The sequence below is a fragment of the Syngnathus leptorhynchus genome, chromosome 1 (genome assembly GCF_054491065.1).
Source record: "Syngnathus leptorhynchus isolate UIUO chromosome 1, UIUO_Slep, whole genome shotgun sequence".
In the NCBI taxonomy this organism is placed as follows: domain Eukaryota; kingdom Metazoa; phylum Chordata; class Actinopteri; order Syngnathiformes; family Syngnathidae; genus Syngnathus; species Syngnathus leptorhynchus.
Window position 1 is genome coordinate 17,674,371 of NC_141195.1, and position 18,544 is coordinate 17,692,914.

An 18,544-nucleotide genomic window follows, 5' to 3' on the forward strand; every position below is an offset into this window, starting at 1 on the left:
ATTTATACAATTAAGATGAACAAATATGTCTCGAAAGTTTACTGGTATGATTATTTTTATTGACTGGACAAAAGATACCGAATCAAACCGGACCTTGCAGCGAGATAAGTGCTTAAGAGACCTATCAAAGGAAATCCAGAGTTTGGGGTCACAGAGTTTTGTAAAGAATTTATGACTGGAGGTGTAACAATGAGGTCATTGAAAGTTCGTTTGACCGTCGGGTTGAATATCACATGAGAACAAAAAGTGTGAAAAAGTGCATGGTGTGTGTTTCTTTTTAAAATCATAATCTACTTTTAATTTAGTTTTACAATTTTATCTCTGTACGACTTAGTGCTCTGTTTAGTTTATTTATTTATTATAGATAGAAAAATAGAGGGGAAAAAACAACAACAACACTAGTTGTGCAACTCAAAACACAAATCAGTGTTAATCACTCGCATTCAGCCACCCTGGAAGCCCCCTGGCGCTATTGTATACAAATGTTTCTGAAAAGGTCTGTCCAGAGTTTGACATTCAATGTGCACTACTTTTGCTGACAGATAAGACCAACCCCTCCTCACCTCACCTCTGCCATGGCTGAGAACATCCTTGCCGCCGCATGCGAGAGCGAAACCAGAAACGCCGCCAAGAGGATGAGGCTTGATATCTACCCAGCGGTAAAAAAAATAACATTGATAAAATAGTGGTGTTTTCCTCCATTCCATTCTCACTAAGGACCAGCCCTTCCAATCCAAGAAAACCACCGGGTCCTCACATTGTGATGTCATAATGTGAAGACCCACCCCGAACTACCCATGCAGACTTAGCACACGTCCAGTTTCACAGAGCAGCTCTCCCTGCTTACATGCGTCTGTTCTCGTTCTGGTACATCAAATAAATAGCCCCATCAGAAATAAGAAATTAGATTGCCATTGTGCCAAAAAATAAAAGAATGTCTATAATTAACAGTAGAAATTTTAAAGTAGCATTTTACAACTTGATGATGCAGCCTAGCTATAAACATGTCGGAATACCTCTGTGTGTGTGCAATGCATAATGAAGCGTCTTGGCTGGCTGGCTGGCTGGCTGAGTGTCACTAAAGCAAAACATGTGCTTGCAGGAAGAGCCCGCCCTTGTTGACAAGCCCGGCACCAGAGAGCCCGCATCCGTGGCCCCGTCGGGGTTTGTCATCGCCAGCTCAACGTTTGCCCAAGACCAGCTCTACACCAACGGAGGCCTCAACTACAACCTGCGTGGCTACGGCACCGTCGCCGGCAACCAGCAGAATGCTGGTGCAGCACAAACCAACGGTGAGCAGCGACATTTAATTAGAACACAAACAGTGGAGTAACACATGTAGACAGACAATTGAAAAATATTCACACCCTCTGCATAAATGATTGAGATGATAGCACGCTAATGAGTCAATGAGAATAATATTGACTCTTCTTCGTTTGTGTCTGTATGACTGTATTATACTGCCCCCCGGTGGCAAAGGGGTGCGCACACCTCATTTGATTAAGTTGCCTCATTAATGCACGATGCACAAGTTGTTTACTACTAATAATTGTTATTCTTTTTATGAAGTCCACATCCGCCTCACAGTGTTTCAATTTCTTCCTGTGTTGAGTTTGCATGTTCTAAACCTCCTGTTCGCCTTTCAACCATATGTCTCCCTCACGACACGACACTTGCGTCCGCAGGTCCAACAGATCTGAGCATGAAATCGGTGGTTCCGAACTCCTCTTCCTCCAGCTCAAACAGTCATGGGCAGGGCGGCGGGGGCGGAGGGGCCTCGGCCCAACTCAGTCCCCCGGAAGTGACGGCGGTCAGGCAGCTCATTGCTGGATACCGGGAGTCAGCCGCCTTCCTGCTCCGCTCGGCCGACGAACTGGAGAACCTGATTCTGCAGCAGAACTGAACACCCGCCAGACCCAGCCCGCACTCGGCTTGTCCGTCCATCCGTCTACGTGTGTAAATATGTCACTCTGACATACGGCGAAGTTGGACAGAGGCACAAGCAAGGGGGAGTGGTTCTGCCAAGCACAGCAGGTCCTGTAAGGTACCTTGACTCATCCCACATGACAATTTATGCATTTGCTTCCCTTTGACCTCAGTGCTCTGTCTTCTGTCGTCTCCCCGCTAAGTTTCTCTCACCACCTCAGCCCCCATTTGTCTCAGGAAGTGATAATGTGTGCAGAAAACAAATACAATTGTCCATCTAGTGCCATTTTCCCCAACCTTCAAAGAGCCAAAGCTCAAGAAAAGTCCCCCGGCAAACCGCCGCACAAACTCGTCACAAAGTATTTCAAATAATGACTCCCATTTAACATGCTAAAAGATTTCTTTTTGTTTTGGTCAATTCAGCAGAACAGTTAATAGATCACATTAATGGTGGAACGAGTTATGACATGATTTACCTTGATCTTATTTTCTTTTATATATATATATATATATTAATCTATATATATATATATATATATATATATATATATATATATATATTAATATATATATATATATATATATATATATATATATATATATATATATATATATATATATATATATATATATACCAGCTATATATAGCTGGTATGATCAAGGTAAATCATATATATATATATATATATATATATATATATATATATATATATATATATATATATATATATATATATATATATATGATTTACCTTGATCATTTAAAAAATTGGCATATGAACAGGGGTGTGTAGACTTATTCAATCCACTGTAACTGTTCTGCTTATTACGTATACTTATACGTAGATAACAAATATACGTTATTAGTAGTCAGTAAAAAAATATTTTTCGCCCAAATTAAATCATATGAGATCATTTTATGCGACCCACTGGATTATTTTTAATAGTTGGGAATTGCTGATTGTAGGACGAGTTCAATTAGCTCTCCCAGCCACCTTGCAGGTTTCATTTGTCAATGGAATAATAGCAATGTGTTTAAAAAATAATGAAAAAGTAAAGCCGTGTAATCGTTTTTAAATCTAATGTAATGGGGAGTAACTGAATTAGCAATGTGTTTGTTTTTCCTGCCCTGGCAATTTAAAGTCCTGTTTTTGAATCAAGGGATGGAAACAACAAAAGATTTATTTAACCGATTAATCTATGAATTGGAAAAAAAAAAAAAACACTGCTATTATTCGGTACCCAAGTGTACTGCAAGCTAATTTTGTGTCAAAATGTTTCATCCTACAGTTTGACTATGTGGACATCCATCCACAGACAAACGGTTGCTAAATTTCCTGCCACCGTTTCTGTTTGATGGACTGATCCCAAAAATCAGTCTCATTTTCGTTCCGAGCCGTTCGCTCAAGATGTTACCTCGTTGTCTTTTGTTTAGGGACCAAGACTCATTTTGTGAAAAAGGTATGACATGGAGAGGAAATGAAATGATAGGCGATCACCAACACCTGTCAGAGAAGAAAGAGATTATTGAACATTTTGTTGAGTACAAGTAGAAAAAGGTGCAATATTGATGATAATCAGTAGAGGATGATATTCATGTCACAGGTAATGGTGGGGAGAATTTCACCACAATTTACTCCGGTCCTAAAAGACTTCATAATCCCATGCAGCATTGTAGCCAATTTCAATGTTTTGACGTCTGATGTTGGTCATCAACCTTATCACTTTTCAAAGGTATCATGACTTGCACACCTTTGCTTTTTTTTTCTTCTTCTTCTTCTTATCATCGTCGTCGTTGTGGAGGAATTATTGTGTGCATTTTGTCACGCGTAGCCAATATCAATTGATCACTCGATGGATTGAGGTAATCCCAAACATTTGGATGGGGGGGTGTGCGATGGAACCGAGAACGCCCCCCCCCCCTCCCCTCTACACACCCCGCCCTCAGCCCCCAAGCTGCATTGCGGCCATCCTGTCACTGCAACCATGTCAGAAAACTGTCAGTTGGAAAAGACGCAAGAGACAATCTTTGACAAAGATGTAATTACATCAGTTTACGCTCCCTGCTGTGCGTGCTTGTGCGTGCATGTGTGTGTGTGTGTGTGTGTGTGTGTGTGTGTGTGTGTGTGTGTGTGTGTCTGAGAAGGCACACACACACACACACACAGAGAGCACAGTCTCACACTTGATGGTGAGTCAGCACAAAAACGGTTGTCAAGTGTACTTTTTGTCTTTGCTTTCCCGATTTTGTATTTATGATTTTTTTTTGGGTGGGGGGGGTTGCTTGAATTAAGTGTCGTCGTGGACCGTTTGTGTAAAAGTGAAGTGTCCCACTTTGAACATGAATCTGTTAAGAAGAAATTCCATCACTCAGCACATTCCAAACAAGGACAAGTGACACTCCAAGCAGCCGACTCGGTCGGCTCGCACCTTACAAAAAAAACAAAATTGTAGAGAGATATATTATCTACCACATGACACATTCTATATCAGCGTGCGTTCGTCACATTGTCAGTGGGCCGCGTGCTGTTTGCATTTCAAGTGTCAGCATGATGAACTATTGCAAGTTTGGAAGCACTTTATAGCTCAGGATTAGGAAACGTAACGCAGTGATCCGCTCGTCAGCGGCTTTTTACCTCCAAGTTGTGCTCACAAGCAGCTTTGCAGCTCCTCCGCCGGCCCGTAGGTGACGCCGTACTGGCTGAAAAATGACAGGCACCTCTCACATCATCACAAAAAAACAATTACACACACAGGCAACAAAAAAAACTCTCACATTTTGACGGAGGGAGGGACTTATTGCTTGGCAGAGCCAATCAACATTTGAGATGGCATCTTGTTTACACTTTTGAGCTTCCGTCCACACACACAGTTTTGGACTCTCACATGGACAAAAAAAAAGGTCTCACATGGAAAAAATGATGGATTATTTTTTGCTTTAGTAAGAGGGTTTAGCATAAGTCTTTTTAGTTTATGCGAGAAGTTTGGGGAGGGTTGTGAGTGGTTTTTTGGTGGGTTTTTTCTCTCTCGCGTGCATGTCATGGGTATTAAACTCCGGGCCTTGAGGGCTGCTATCGTGCATGTTTTAGATGTTTCCCTCCTCCAACTCACCTGACTGGCACAGTTCATCAGCAAGCTCTCCGGATATGATGCTGATCATTTGAATCATGTGTGATGGAGAAGGGAAACATCTAAAACATGCAAGATTGTGGTCCTCGAGGACTGGAGTTTCACACCAGTGATGTATGTGAAAGAGTTTTGTTTGTGCATGAGAGTTGTTTTTTTTTTTTTGGGTGAGTGTAAGAGGCTTTTGAGATATTTGAGTTTTTCTTGCTTGTGTGAGAGGTTTAGGAGAGATTTTTGTGCATGTGTGAGATATGGTATTTTTAGTTGTGTGGCAACTTTTTGGTATTGTGAGAGAGGCTTTTTTCTGGTGGAGTTTTTTGTACATACGCATGAGAGGTTTGAAGGTGGGTGCGCATAGCAGTGAGTATGTGTTGTTTTTATGTGCGTGAGAGATTTTTGGGCGATTGAGTTTTTTAGTGAGTTTCTGTGCATGTCAGAGGTCAATGTTATGGGAATTGTGTGTATGTATTTGAGTTGTTTTAGCATGTGTGTGTTTTTTGTTGAACGTGGAGCTTTTTTTTTGTATCCGTGTGAGTCATTGGGTAAGTGAGATATTTTTGTGTATGTGAGAGCTAAATGTAATTTTGGGCCTATACATCTCCTCGGCAGGCCATCTCGCACATGTCCAACGTTAATCTTCTGGAGTTATCGTGACGTACGCGTCCTCGTCTCCTCTACTTCTTTCTTGTATTGATTATTTTGATTTAGATTTTTTTTACTGTTGCCGTGGCGGTCTCGTCTCAGTCGAACATTTGCTCGCTGATGTGTAAGTAAAGCACCACAGCAGCTTGTGTGATCAGCCACCATGATTTTGTTTGTTGGTTTGGAAATGATGCCGGCAAATTTTTTTCTTGCGCGGACAACATAATGATCTCTCGGTGTTGCTGCAAGTGCCCTGGTAGCTCGTGGATTGCTCAAGTGGTCAGATTCTGTACGTGTACTGTATAGCTGTACAAAGAGTGATTAAAAACTGTTTCCAACTGTTCTTTTTCTCTGTGGGTACAGCACTGTTTTAAAAAGAAGACAAAAAAATCAAAAGTGGTTGAAAAAGCCCTTGCCTGTTTGAACTTCTCATTTGGTGGTGGTCTGTAATGCTATTGTTATTTCTTTGATTTGAACGCCTGCCCCCGCCGCACTCATAAGACTGTAGCTGTGTGCATGGACGGGGGGCGGCGTCCTGTATCCCTGTGTGAAGCTTTGTATCGCCCCCTCCCTCCGGTTTTGGACTCAGTGAAAGTGTGATGTTTACATGTACAGTTTTTTCACAATGTTTCTTTTGCATTTTCTTCGGGATCTTCCCCACCCTAATTTGCATACGCTCATCCAAAACGTTGTCTTTTGCCCTCCTAAGTGTGACCTCTTTGTCGGAGGTCAACAACCGACAACTCCCCTACGTCTCTGCATGGGCCGGCAAAGATAAATACGATTCTAATCAGCTCTTTTTTTTTTTTTGAGTTTGGCCTAGAAGGAGAGCGGAGTAGATACATTTCTAAAAGTCAAGTGCTCAGAAAAGTGTAATCTCGTACCGTCAAAGGTACACAAACGTCCTCGGTAACGTATAAGCCATTCCCGTCTCCTGGCCTTTACGGGGAACCCATAAACCTCAGGAAATACGCAATCTCCGCGTGGAGTTTGTATCCGCTGATTTCCTCTGATGTGAGACTGAAATCACTAACAAAAAACCATTCAACATTTCTATGGAGATGTCTATTGTTTGTACATTGATCATTGTGTTTGCAAAGTGGATCTTTTTCCAGTTCGTGTGACTTAATATTTGGATTACGTTGGAGTGTTTATAGGTATGGATATTTATTATTATTATATGTGGAAATACAAAAAGTGAAAAAAAAAAAGTTTGAACCTGTTTCATTTGTTTGTTTCATGCAAAACTGTCCAGGTGAGATTCTTTCTGCCTTTTACATATCACGAAGGAGGGACCTGTGTGTGTGCGTGCGTGCTTGTTCGGAAAATAGTGTTTTTTCAGTGTTGCATCAACGCGTTGGGGGAAAAAAAAACTAAATAACATGATTGGAAGGCTCTCCTGAGATGTCAGTAATTCAATAAAATAGTGCGATGGGGTCTCAAAGTGCCACCTTGCTTCATTCTTTACGGTTTTAGTCAACACATATCTTCTCATATTTCCCGTATTATATTCCAAAAGATTCCACTGCAAGATGAAATGGTGAGACCAACAAGAAAATATGAATTGCACAACATCCATGTTTGGATTGTTATTTTTCAGATGAAGATGAGAAATAGTCCTGACACACATTTTGTACAGGGACTTTGGAAAAAATGCCAGAAAATAATGGACAACTTAAAAATGATACAAAGCATTCCATTTCCATATATAAAGAGTTCTCTTGAATTGTTTTGACAGTGGGGGAAAAAAATTCAATGAATGCTATACCTACACTTTGCTATACCAAAATGAATTTAAAATCAGATTGATGTTTGTATTTGGTTAAATCGACATTCAGGTATGATTTTCTTTCTTCCACCAGTATGAATTTGAAATCCTGTTTTCAACATTTGTTTTGTTAAATTTCGAATAATTGCAATCAATCGCATTAGTTAAAATCGAATCATCACTGATGTTTATTTCCTTATGTCATATAATATGAAGAAAGAAATCTGAAACATCTCCAGCCTATACTGTACATTTTTATTGTATTTCGGGAAAAGGTAAAAAAAGGACTATGAACATTTTTCAAATTGTGCAATTTTTGTCCACGAGAGGGCAGTAAAATTACAGAAATGGCAGGAAGATTATGTCACGTAGCTCGAGATATTTTTAGGATTCAGTTAGGTGAAGGGTCAAAACTTACTGTATTGATTTACTGAATGTCATTTTTCCATGTTATTCGATGTGTTGTTTTGATACAAAAATACATACAATTTGTTCAAATTAATAGTTTAAAAACAAAATATATAACACAAAATGTGACAATAGAACTGAAATAATTGTTTGAAAACAGACTATTCTAAAAGTTTAAATTTATTACTTTAAAAACAACTAAACATCACTTAACAATTGTACTGTGCTGAATTATTACAAATGTTGCCACAACATTTGCTCCACACAATTTACATATCAAGTCTGCGACTCTCCATGTACCATTTGAGGGTTCGTCTATCTATCCCAGCAACATCTAATGACTCAGACTTAACAAGAATAAAATAAAATTAACTCGTTACTCATACTCACATTATAACACAATGCACAACTCAAATAAGTAAACAACAATGATTAATGTCTTACTTTGTAAAGGAGAAAGCCAATTACTTTTTCCAAAGTATCTGTGTCATCGGTAACTTTTGCTCAATAATGGTTATCCAACACTAAACTACAGTAAATCATATTTAGCACAAGCATAAACAAAGTGTTTTGCTCATAGGAATAGTTGACCTTTCGTCACTTTTGGCACAACCTTAGGTGCTTTTAAATCTGGCTCAAATATAAGTAGAGGTCTTTTGTGGTCTGTCGTCTGAACTGAGTGGCCTACTTCTCATACAGTACTGTACATGATTGACACATTCAAGCGGCAATGGGGTCAGATTCTTTGGCTCAGTAAATGTTGGCCCGGAAAGTTCTGCAGCTGCTGTTGCTTGACTGATGTTCAGTCAGTACCAGCAAGGCCTTTGCTGGTGGACTCGATACTATTAGAAGCGCTGACCTACATTCACAACCTAAGTATTTGTTCCATTAAATTTTATTCATTTATTCCCAACAGTCAATTTGCTTCATTTGTAACATTTCACCATGCCACATTACCTCCAGTATGTTTATGAAGATGTTAGATTCCCCCCCCCCCCCCATGTGCTGCCATATTAATCTAAATTGCCCAGGGCCTTTAAAAGTAAAAGCTCTGGCCCACGGAACTTCAACTGTACTGGTTCGCCCTGAGCAGACACATCTTACTTCAAATTAAGTACAGAATAAATAAAAAATGGTGACAGAATGATACTTGTGAGAATGAGATTGAATGCAGCATGACAAACAATGCGGGCAAAAAAAAAAAATCCTGGTGTGGCTTCTGGCTAAATCAGGGGTGTCAAATTCATTTTTGTCACGATCCGTATCGCAATCATACCTCGTAATGGATCACCACAGTACCATGAACTACAAGCTCAATTTGTTCCAGGCTGGCAACCTAACTCCTTACCATTTCTGTTTTTTGTGTTGACACTTGTCTGATTGAAATGATCGCTGAGCCTGCAGATATCAGCAATAAATGAGGGTTCACTGTATAGAGTTTGCTGGAGCATTTACGCCATCTTGTGGCTACTTTCCCGGTCATGTCATCGATACACTGTTAAAAACTGAGTTCCTGGAGATTTGAATAATGCCATTCCTGTTTTCGCTGTGCTTGGGCCCACACAAATTAGTTTCCCAAAATTCGCCTCCAGAAAAAAAATACACTAAACTTGGCCAGTTTCTTTGTGTTGCATCACAATTTACCGACTGAGTCAGCTGTAATTGTGCCTTTTTGCTGGAAACTTTGCTTGAGCAACCACGCTCTTTCATAATTTAAGTCAAACAAGTTCCAAGTCAAAAAATTGGCAACTTCAGTCGGAATACTTGACCGATCCAGACTGACATTGCCAATTTTATGACGGTCAAGTTATATAACTCGAATCCATTGCCTTTGCATGCTGGAAACTTGAAATGCAATTTGGGTTTTCCATCAGGATAGTATTGCCACACGTCAAAATGGCTTTTTTGAAATGAAAGCTGTCTCGGTCCCAGGAAAAAAGAACTCTGACAGTTCTGCCAACAACAGTGTTTAAAGTAGATCACTTAGAATTGGGTCAGAGCTGGTTATGATACATAGAAGTAGGTGAGGTCGTGAACCAGGGAGCATTAGAGTCAATTTGACATTTATTAATTGAGTTGAACTATTCTGAATTAATGTTGTAGATATCAACGTCTTTCGGACTCATCGTAATTACATTTGGAATTTTGGGAATTTTCATTCAAGAGATCCAGCAGAATTGTGACTAGTTGAAACTACAGATAAAGATATCTATGATTTAATGATGGTGCAGCTATCTGAATTGCTAATTGTGGAAATGTTACACATATCAATATAATCTTTTTGAACATACAAAACAGAATTACATGTCTGAAACTTATCCAGTCTAGATGTTAAATGTTTAAAAGGATATCCATAAATAAACAAAGGACAAGAGTTTTTTAAAATACTTTTTATATCGTCAGCAACAAGAACAATTCAAGGGAAATGCATTGTCTTGTACAGCATAAAAAACAACTTCCATCTCCATTTCTCCATTTAGATTTAGAAATGGAGATTAAATGGAGAAATGGAGATAATTAAATGGAGATTTAGAAATCTCCATTTAATTAACTGAAAAAACATAAATTCTCATATATATGTTCATGAAAGAGAAATGCTATTTTATGTGTAGATATAGCTATTGTACTGTATAAAATTGACAGATATTTAAATTTTTACTTTAGTACTTAAGTACAATGCCCAGTCTGTATTTTTTTTACTTTTACCTAAGTCATTGACTTTTTTTAAAAAAAAATTGAACTTGGATGCATGTAAACAAGTAAACTACTTGCAAAGGTATGTAACTTGAAAAAATAAAAGCACAATTTAACTTGTTCGAGAAAAGAATCAACTTAGTATGCTTACAAATAATCATCTCACCTTTAACAAATATTATAATAATATAGTGTTTAATCTGTACCTCTGCTTTTCCAGAGAAATTTTACCCAAAAGTATTTTTCTGACCTCTGTTGCTGCTAGTGATCACAAGCTCGGTAGCTAGGTAGATGTAACCACGTATGAATCAGCATAGTGTCACTTCTCGTTATCGAAGGTTTATTATTACTGCAGAGGCATTGCACTGTTACATGCAAAGGGTCAGGGTGAAGCTAATTTTAACTGCAGGTTGGAGGACCTTCAAATACTCCTCTGTGCTGATACTGTCAACTAGTGTGTGTGTGTGTGGGGGGGGGGTGGAAGTGTATGCAGGACATGTGGCCATGCACCCGAGGTCAGGCAGGACGGACACGTTGTTGTCTCATGGTGCCCATCAAATAGACTAAAAACAGCTAAAAATGGGACAACCCTGAGAGAACAAACATATAGCATATCAAAAGTCAGTGAATAAGTGACTAGCTTGTGATAAGGAAGGAGCCATGGATGAATTTTGTTTACTTGTTTTCTCGTGGCAGGCTGTGCCGCCGACCAGCTGCCTTTGGCCCAGATTCCTCACCAGCATGCTGAGAGAGGTTTAGGAACAGGTTTAGCGACAAATATAACACTGATCCAAGCGTGCTCTGTGCATCATGACAGCCTCTCCCTCCTAATCGTTTTTCTGTTTAAGACATAAAAAAAAAAAAAAGTTTCATTGTTTGAACTTTTAAAGCAGTTGGTGACATGCTAGGCTAGACAGGACAACATGTGAACATGTGAAGTGCTTTAATACAGTAGAAAAGAATCAGAATCATCTTCAAACCAACAAAAAAAGTCTCTGCTAGTTGGAACTGCTCTAATCGTACAGCAAAAAGCCACAATCGTAAAATATACATTAAGGACACAGGTGTCAAACCTGAGGCCTGGGGCCAGATTTGATCCGGCATATCATTTTATGTGATTTTCAAGTATTTGTTTCAGCTATTCTATATCAGCGAGCACAACTTTGCCCAACAAGGATCCACAAGAAAAAAGCTTTAATCACTGAATGAAATACAAATATAATGTGCAATTTCTGTGAAGCTTGAAGCAATGCATACAGCCGGGTTAAAACTTCTTTTTTTTTTAATATCGTACAATTTGCTGTATTTAAGAGCAGTGTTAACCACCAAAGGTGTGTTAGAGTAGATTGTAGTAAGGAATAGACTTTTGAAGAAGTCGAATTTTTGCAACCATCTGTTTTGTTCCCCAATGTACAGTCAAGTTGTTGACATCCGATAGTGTGGTGCCTTGTGAACTTTCCCCTAGAAAACTCTGAGACCACGCCTCCTCTTCCCTCTCCGGCTGTATTGGGATCTAGTAGATTCTGTTTGACCTCGCTGGCACTCGGCTGTTTTTTACTTGGATCGAATAAATATCTGATTAGTCTGCCCAGAATAGAGCAGCTTTTTCTAGGCAGGGGCAGAAGGCCGAATGAACAATGAACCTGGACTTTTACACGACATTTGTCACAGTTGGGAGTTCACAGTACTTTCCAAAAACAGCATCCATTCAGTCTGAGAGCAGACTTTGTCCAGTGTGCTTTGCAGTGTTCTTTTTTTTCCTAGAAATGTTTGCACGTATGAGGCATCATGGTGGACCGCTGCTTTGTGTCTCTGCCTCATACTAGTTCTGAGGTTAGGGGTTCGAATTTATGCTCTGTCTTTGCTGTGTGAATTTCCAACGTCTTTGTGGGTTTCCTTTTCCTTCCTTTCATATTCCAAAAGCATGCACCAAGAATATAGGTTTAGTGAAGCATCTATAGCAGCAATTGTTGTCATGCTTGGACCTGCACTCTGCTATTTTTGCTTACTCATGACCTACTTTTGTAGAAGCGAAGAATGATAGGGACAATGTATATAGTTTTAAAATAGCCTCTGAAAATATATGTACAGTGAACCGAACTACTAGTTTGCTATTTGCAAATTCACTTGATAGAGGGGTTTTTTCCCCCTCACTCTACCTTTTATGCAAGAACTACTCAAGAGACAGTTTAGTAGAAGTAGAAGAAGTATAAAGTGATACATCTGGACTCTTTTCAAATATTTGTATGTCGACAAGGCGTTTAGCTTGAGTTGTTAGTGGAAAAAGCTACTGTGTGGCATATGTGTGTGTTTTTGCTCTCCTAAAATGAAATTTACTGTATACTGTACAAGGGTGTTGAACTCATTTGTGATGCAGGCCACTTTGTAGTCTTGGCTTCCCTCTGAGACCAATTATGATTGTGAAACCAAAACAAAAATGTTATTTTCGCATCGTATTATGACATATAACACATATATACTTACATAACAAATAAATCGGTTAGTATTTCTGAAATCACAAATCAAAGATTACAGTTTGTTTAATTATTGTTGTAAAATTCAACAATCGCACAAAACATACTTCAATTTACTAGCTGCCGATCTCTTTTGTGAAAAATCCACTACTTGAGATATTTCTTATTGTACAAAGGCACACCAAATACAAATACGTGTACCCTGAGTAAAAAAACCATTTTCCAAATTAAAGCTTGCACGTGAAAGAATAAATTTAATAGAATATCCTCAGTTTACGACCGATTTCTACTGTACAGCAAAACGATAATTACAGTAAACAGCCCAAGAACTGAAAAAATGAAAAACAGTAAATACAACAGAACAGATGAAGTAGGCGAGTCTTTTTCAACCGCTAGTTGATTGATTGCACTTTGTTACCTGTGAACTTGTGAGTAGCCTGAAATGAGCTTATCTGTTATACGATTAGCGAGAACTGTTTGAAACAGCTGACACGTGATTGCGTTGTTTTTGACCCGTTACTCAAATAATATGTTAGCTGTACACAGTAAGGGGAGAAAAAAAGGATTTCAAGTATCTATTCCCGTGAATACATTTCTTCTGTGTACAGGTACTTTGCTTTTAGAATGCATTTTTAGTTTGTGGGAACTTTCATTTTTATTATATAACAAACAAAGACAAACAAATATAAATACCAATGATTACTTATGTTAAGTGATTTGGTGAAAGGAAAAATGTGTGTCAAGTGATTCCTGACGACTGAAAAAAGTACTTCCATATGACCCACAAATGTCTTCCAACTGTCTCCCTCCTCTTGAGCGTGCTCTCTGACCCACATTTGTGATGAGGTGGTGTGTTATGTAAGCACAATGGATTATGACCAACCAATGGAGCCAACCACACAAGGCCTGCTGTTATGCAACATGTGCTCACGGTTTCAGATGCAGGCTCCAAAAAATACAGTACAGGCAGCAAAATTGTAGTTATATCTTTTTATTTTTATCAGCAATGGTTATTACACAAGAAGAAATAGATGAAAAATCTTTTTTTTCTTTTTTGGTCGTAGTACAAATAAAAACTATACAGGCAAAAACAAAAAGGCTATTTACTGAAAAATGTGAGTTATCTTCACCGCCACCATCTCCATCTGGACCATGATGGCAAGTTGGCAGTGAGGTAGCCGTAGGCGGGAGATGAAGATGAGGGCGAGGGGCCCCTAGGAGGACTGTGAGGAGGACGGTGAAGAGGTTGGCGGAGGCGGGGGCGAGGCCTCAAATTTGCCCACGTCGGCGCTTTCGCTGAGCTGTCGCTTGAGAAGCATTTCCCTGGCGATGCAGGTCACCTGACCGTTAGCCACTGTGTAGCTTCCATTTCTGAAAACAAACAAAGCAGTGGATGAGCGCGCAACTACAACAGAAAATGACCCAGATCCCAAATTGGGTGTTCACCGAAAAAACAAATCGCACAAATTCTCTTTGTGAAAGAGTTGACATGGTTGTATTTGAAAGGTTCTGTGCCTTAGGTACACGAAATAAAAAGCAGAATTTCCGTCAACCGATGCAAGAGAATTTTCAGTTGCTCTGAATCTGGAGTTATTATTTGAACATACGGCTGAGTATCGGCCTCTTTGATTTTGAGATTTGAGACGCTTAAGATTTGTCTCAGGTTTGATCAATTACTTACTTTTGGGTTTCGGCTCCAGGTTTCGCAAAGAAAAAGGAGGTCCACCAGTGGCCAGAGTCTTGTCTTGGAAGTCCTGTGGGGAGCACATGCAACACTGTAAGTGTGAAGTCTGCAAAAACAACAACTAGAGAAACCCGACGAGTCTTGGTGCTACATACCAGGGTGGTGTGGGATGACCTCTCCCGAGAACTCGGCGCTGCTACATGAGCTGCTGCTGGAGGTGGACCCGATGCGCCCTGCATGACACATATAGTGTGAACCTCACCTAGTGTTGGGTTGCTGATACTATTTCTTAAATCATTATCTTGCACCCAGAGCTGCGACCCTAACCACCTCACAAATTTGGCATAGCTACACTACTTGCAGTTGAAATCTATCTATAATGCTATAAAATTATAAAAGTCCTGGCTGATTGGAAAGTAGTTATGGTGTCAAAGAAGACACAAGCTTTGAACAATAATTATAGGGAGTTTCTGTACAAATGTTTTGCATAGCAGTCTAAGTTGTAGGTGTATCATATTCCTGAGGACGTGACTTACTTCTGTAGTAATCATGGGTGGCGATGAGGGAACCGCTTGATGGAATTGCTGCCATCTTCAACTTCAAATTGGGAAAACAAGCTGGGTAAAAAGCAGGGGAACCTGAAGGCAAGACGGGAAAACATGAGTCTGAGCAAGACTATGAATCAATCCCAAGTTGTTTTATTGCTCAGTACAAGAGAAACAGGTTTCCCTCCTTGACATTTCATAATATACATGTGTGCTGGATTTTAGTGCACGTTCATATATTTATTATATGTAAACACACCTATACAGTATATATATAGACATATGTCTGTATATAAATATAGATATAAGGTATTTATGTATACAAAACAGCTGCTCGTGGGAATCTGGTTTCCTCCCTCCTCGAGCACGTGTGGCACGATGCCAACTGCGGGATGGGTTATGGATTAAATGACACTGACTAGGTTTCAAAAGGGGGATTACGGTAGTAACTGGCACAAACAAAAAGTATTTTCAGGCTATAACAAGCAAAGTCGCAGAAACAGTTACGACACGTACGTATAACTAAGTCACCACTCGAGTGAGATGAAAAAAAGAGGATCAAGAGGATGTCTGGGATCCCTGTTATATTTATGCCTAAATGAATCTTCTTATATCTACGAAATCATATTTTTAAGAGTTTCTTGTGTATTTCTTTCCAAGAAAACATCAATGTAGAGCAGTATTTTTACTTGAAGGCCAGCTTGGAGTCTTAAGGAGCTGATGAAGGCAATGCGGCTTAACTGGATATGAGAAGCAGATGGCTTTGTGGGATTTCATGGAGCAGGTGAGAACATGCTGTACTGGCCACCAGACACAAACAAAACAACTGCCCAAATTGGGGCGTTCATCAATAAAAATACCATATGTGTATATATTTGGAGCCACAAAATGCATATACTATGCGCACGAAATACAACATTGGTGGCCATGGCTCCGCACGTACAGTTGGGTAAACAAATGGAGCCCACCTCCTCTTGAAACGATTACGTCAGGGAGAAACGTTCATTAAATTTGATTTAAGTATGGAAAATGAGCTAAAAAAAAAAAAAAAAAAAAGCAATTCTTAAAAGCCTGGAATCACTATTTTTAATTACATACTATCGAGATGTAAATTGTTATTGTGAGAGTTGATGGACGTCGTGTATTGTTTTAGAAAAAAAAAATGCGCACCATTTTCTTAGCCAGACATCCAAATTGCTGCCGGGAGTGATAATGAAAGCACAAACGAAAAAATTTTTTCGTATGTTCCACCGATTGAGGTCAGAACTCCATTTCTGAATTCCCCTCACTGTAACGTCTCAGGCTTCGTAAACAACAGTGGAGTCGTTGCTTGTTTTTGATTGATCAATTTTATTTCGAGTTTAAAAGGAGGCTTACCTTCGGTTGAGATCGGAATGCTGTTGATGGTGGTGGTGGTGGAAGGTTCGGATGGCGCAAGAGCTTCTTAATGGTTCGTACAACCCATTTGTGGATGGACAAATGTGGTGTTGGCCACGCTCGGTCACTCGCTTAACGGCACTGGGGGGACAAGGGCGGATAGGCAGCTTTTAATCGCTCCTGGGCCTACGTAGGCTGCGGATGGGCGGGGACTGAGGCGTGGCGTGCAGTGGAACGTGACCGTCGAGCTCGAGTGGGGAACATTGTGAAGTTTTTTTGGGGAACACACACGCACGCGCGCACGCACGCACACATTGACACAATCATATGCGGGAATCGAACTGACACAAGACAGGCAAGAGTACCTCTAAGCGACTCCCAACATGGTGACGTTATTGGACGGAAAGAAGCCGCGTTTGGCAGAAAGGTCTGTGGTCAGTAATATATCGCTCTGAAATTGCTTGCTTGCGCGAAATTAGACAGATACAGTCAATTAATAATACAAATAGTTCGGTCTGAACTATAGCTTCCCTGGTGGTCTAGTGGTTAGGATTCGGCGCTCTCACCGCCGCGGCCCGGGTTCGATTCCCGGTCAGGGAACAAGTGTCTTTTAGAAAAATGGACGTTAAATTTGTAATACTGGGTTGATCAATGACACTATTATGATAGGTATTAGGTCTCATCTCTTCCTTGATGGTCTAGTGGTCAGGATTCGGCGCTCTCACCGCCGCGGCCCGGGTTCGATTCCCGGTCAGGGAACAATTGTCTTTTAGAAAAATGGACGTTAAAATTTGTAATACTGGGTTGATCAATGACACTATTATGATAGGTATTTTGTCTCATCTCTTCCCTGATGGTCTAGTGGTCAGGATTCGGCGCTCTCACCGCCGCGGCCCGGGTTCGATTCCCGGTCAGGGAATCTATTCTCTTCTGAAAAATAGATCTTAAATTTGATGTCCCCCAAACTGGGCTGAACATTGGCACTATTATATTAGGTCCTCATGTCCATGTCTTCCCTGGTGGTCTAGTGGTCAGGATTCAGCGCTCTCACCGCCGCGGACCGGGTTCGATTCCCGGTCAGGGAATCTATTCTCTTCTGAAAAATAGATCTTGAATTTGATGTCCCCCAAACTGGGCTGAACATTGGCACTATTATGATAGGTCTTCTCCTCAATGTCTTCCCTGGTGGTCTAGTGGTTAGGATTCGGCGCACTCACCGCCGCTGCCCGGGTTCGATTCCCAGTCAGGGAACAAGTGTCTTTTAGAAAAATGGACGTTAAAATTTGTAATACTGGGTTGATCAATGACACTATTATGATAGGTATTTGGTCTCATCTCTTCCCTGATGGTCTAGTGGTTAGGATTCGGCGCTCTCACCGCCGCGGCCCGGGTTCGATTCCCGGTCAGGGAACAGTTGTCTTTTAGAAAAATGGACGTTAAAATTTGTAATACTGGGTTGATCAATGACACTATTATGATAGGTATTTGGTCTCATCTCTTCCCTGATGGTCTAGTGGTCAGGATTCGGCGCTCTCACCGCCGCGGCCCGGGTTCGATTCCCGGTCAGGGAACGATTGTCTTTTAGAAAAATGGACGTTAAAATTTGTAATACTGGGTTGATCAATGACACTATTATGATAGGTATTTTGTCTCATCTCTTCCCTGATGGTCTAGTGGTCAGGATTCGGCGCTCTCACCGCCGCGGCCCGGGTTCGATTCCCGGTCAGGGAATCTATTCTCTTCTGAAAAATAGATCTTAAATTTGATGTCCCCCAAACTGGGCTGAACATTGGCACTATTATATTAGGTCCTCACGTCCTTGTCTTCCCTGGTGGTCCAGTGGTCAGGATTCGGCGCTCTCACCGCCGCGGCCCGGGTTCGATTCCCGGTCAGGGAATCT

The 18,544-nt window shown here is 40.4% G+C and overlaps 2 protein-coding genes and 7 non-coding genes across 13 annotated transcripts in view; 8 read left to right on the top strand and 1 right to left on the bottom strand.

The window, feature by feature from the left end:
* The window catches only part of nol4la (nucleolar protein 4-like a), a 48,986-nt gene extending 46,599 nt beyond the window's left edge, over positions 1–2,387 (top strand). For all 5 annotated transcript variants that reach the window (XM_085924853.1, XM_085924861.1, XM_085924843.1 and 2 more), the window contains 3 exons: positions 543–659; positions 1,103–1,292; positions 1,686–2,387. In XM_085924853.1, coding sequence (XP_085780979.1) covers positions 543–659; positions 1,103–1,292; positions 1,686–1,903 — 525 coding nt within the window. In that variant the 3' untranslated portion in view covers positions 1,904–2,387. The remainder of the gene's footprint in view (positions 1–542; positions 660–1,102; positions 1,293–1,685) is intronic.
* An 11,626-nt stretch (positions 2,388–14,013) lies between these two features.
* ppdpfa (pancreatic progenitor cell differentiation and proliferation factor a) lies at positions 14,014–16,812 on the bottom strand. The gene is made up of 5 exons (XM_085927466.1): positions 16,645–16,812; positions 15,259–15,360; positions 14,878–14,955; positions 14,720–14,792; positions 14,014–14,409 (listed from the first exon to the last, which is right to left on the bottom strand). Exons 2-5 carry the CDS (start codon positions 15,311–15,313, stop codon positions 14,253–14,255), a joined length of 363 nt encoding a protein of 120 aa, XP_085783592.1. The 5' UTR covers positions 15,314–15,360; positions 16,645–16,812; the 3' UTR covers positions 14,014–14,252.
* Positions 16,813–17,172: 360 nt separating this feature from the next.
* On the top strand, positions 17,173–17,244 carry trnae-cuc (transfer RNA glutamic acid (anticodon CUC)). Its single transcript has one exon. It is a non-coding gene; the product is annotated as a tRNA-Glu (tRNA).
* Positions 17,245–17,331: 87 nt separating this feature from the next.
* On the top strand, positions 17,332–17,403 carry trnae-cuc (transfer RNA glutamic acid (anticodon CUC)). The gene has a single exon. It is a non-coding gene; the product is annotated as a tRNA-Glu (tRNA).
* Positions 17,404–17,491: 88 nt separating this feature from the next.
* Positions 17,492–17,563, top strand: trnae-cuc (transfer RNA glutamic acid (anticodon CUC)). Its single transcript has one exon. It is a non-coding gene; the product is annotated as a tRNA-Glu (tRNA).
* Positions 17,564–17,983: 420 nt separating this feature from the next.
* trnae-cuc (transfer RNA glutamic acid (anticodon CUC)) lies at positions 17,984–18,055 on the top strand. Its single transcript has one exon. It is a non-coding gene; the product is annotated as a tRNA-Glu (tRNA).
* An 88-nt stretch (positions 18,056–18,143) lies between these two features.
* Positions 18,144–18,215, top strand: trnae-cuc (transfer RNA glutamic acid (anticodon CUC)). Its single transcript has one exon. It is a non-coding gene; the product is annotated as a tRNA-Glu (tRNA).
* Positions 18,216–18,303: 88 nt separating this feature from the next.
* Positions 18,304–18,375, top strand: trnae-cuc (transfer RNA glutamic acid (anticodon CUC)). Its single transcript has one exon. It is a non-coding gene; the product is annotated as a tRNA-Glu (tRNA).
* Positions 18,376–18,469: 94 nt separating this feature from the next.
* Positions 18,470–18,541, top strand: trnae-cuc (transfer RNA glutamic acid (anticodon CUC)). The gene has a single exon. It is a non-coding gene; the product is annotated as a tRNA-Glu (tRNA).
* Positions 18,542–18,544: the final 3 nt, after the last annotated feature.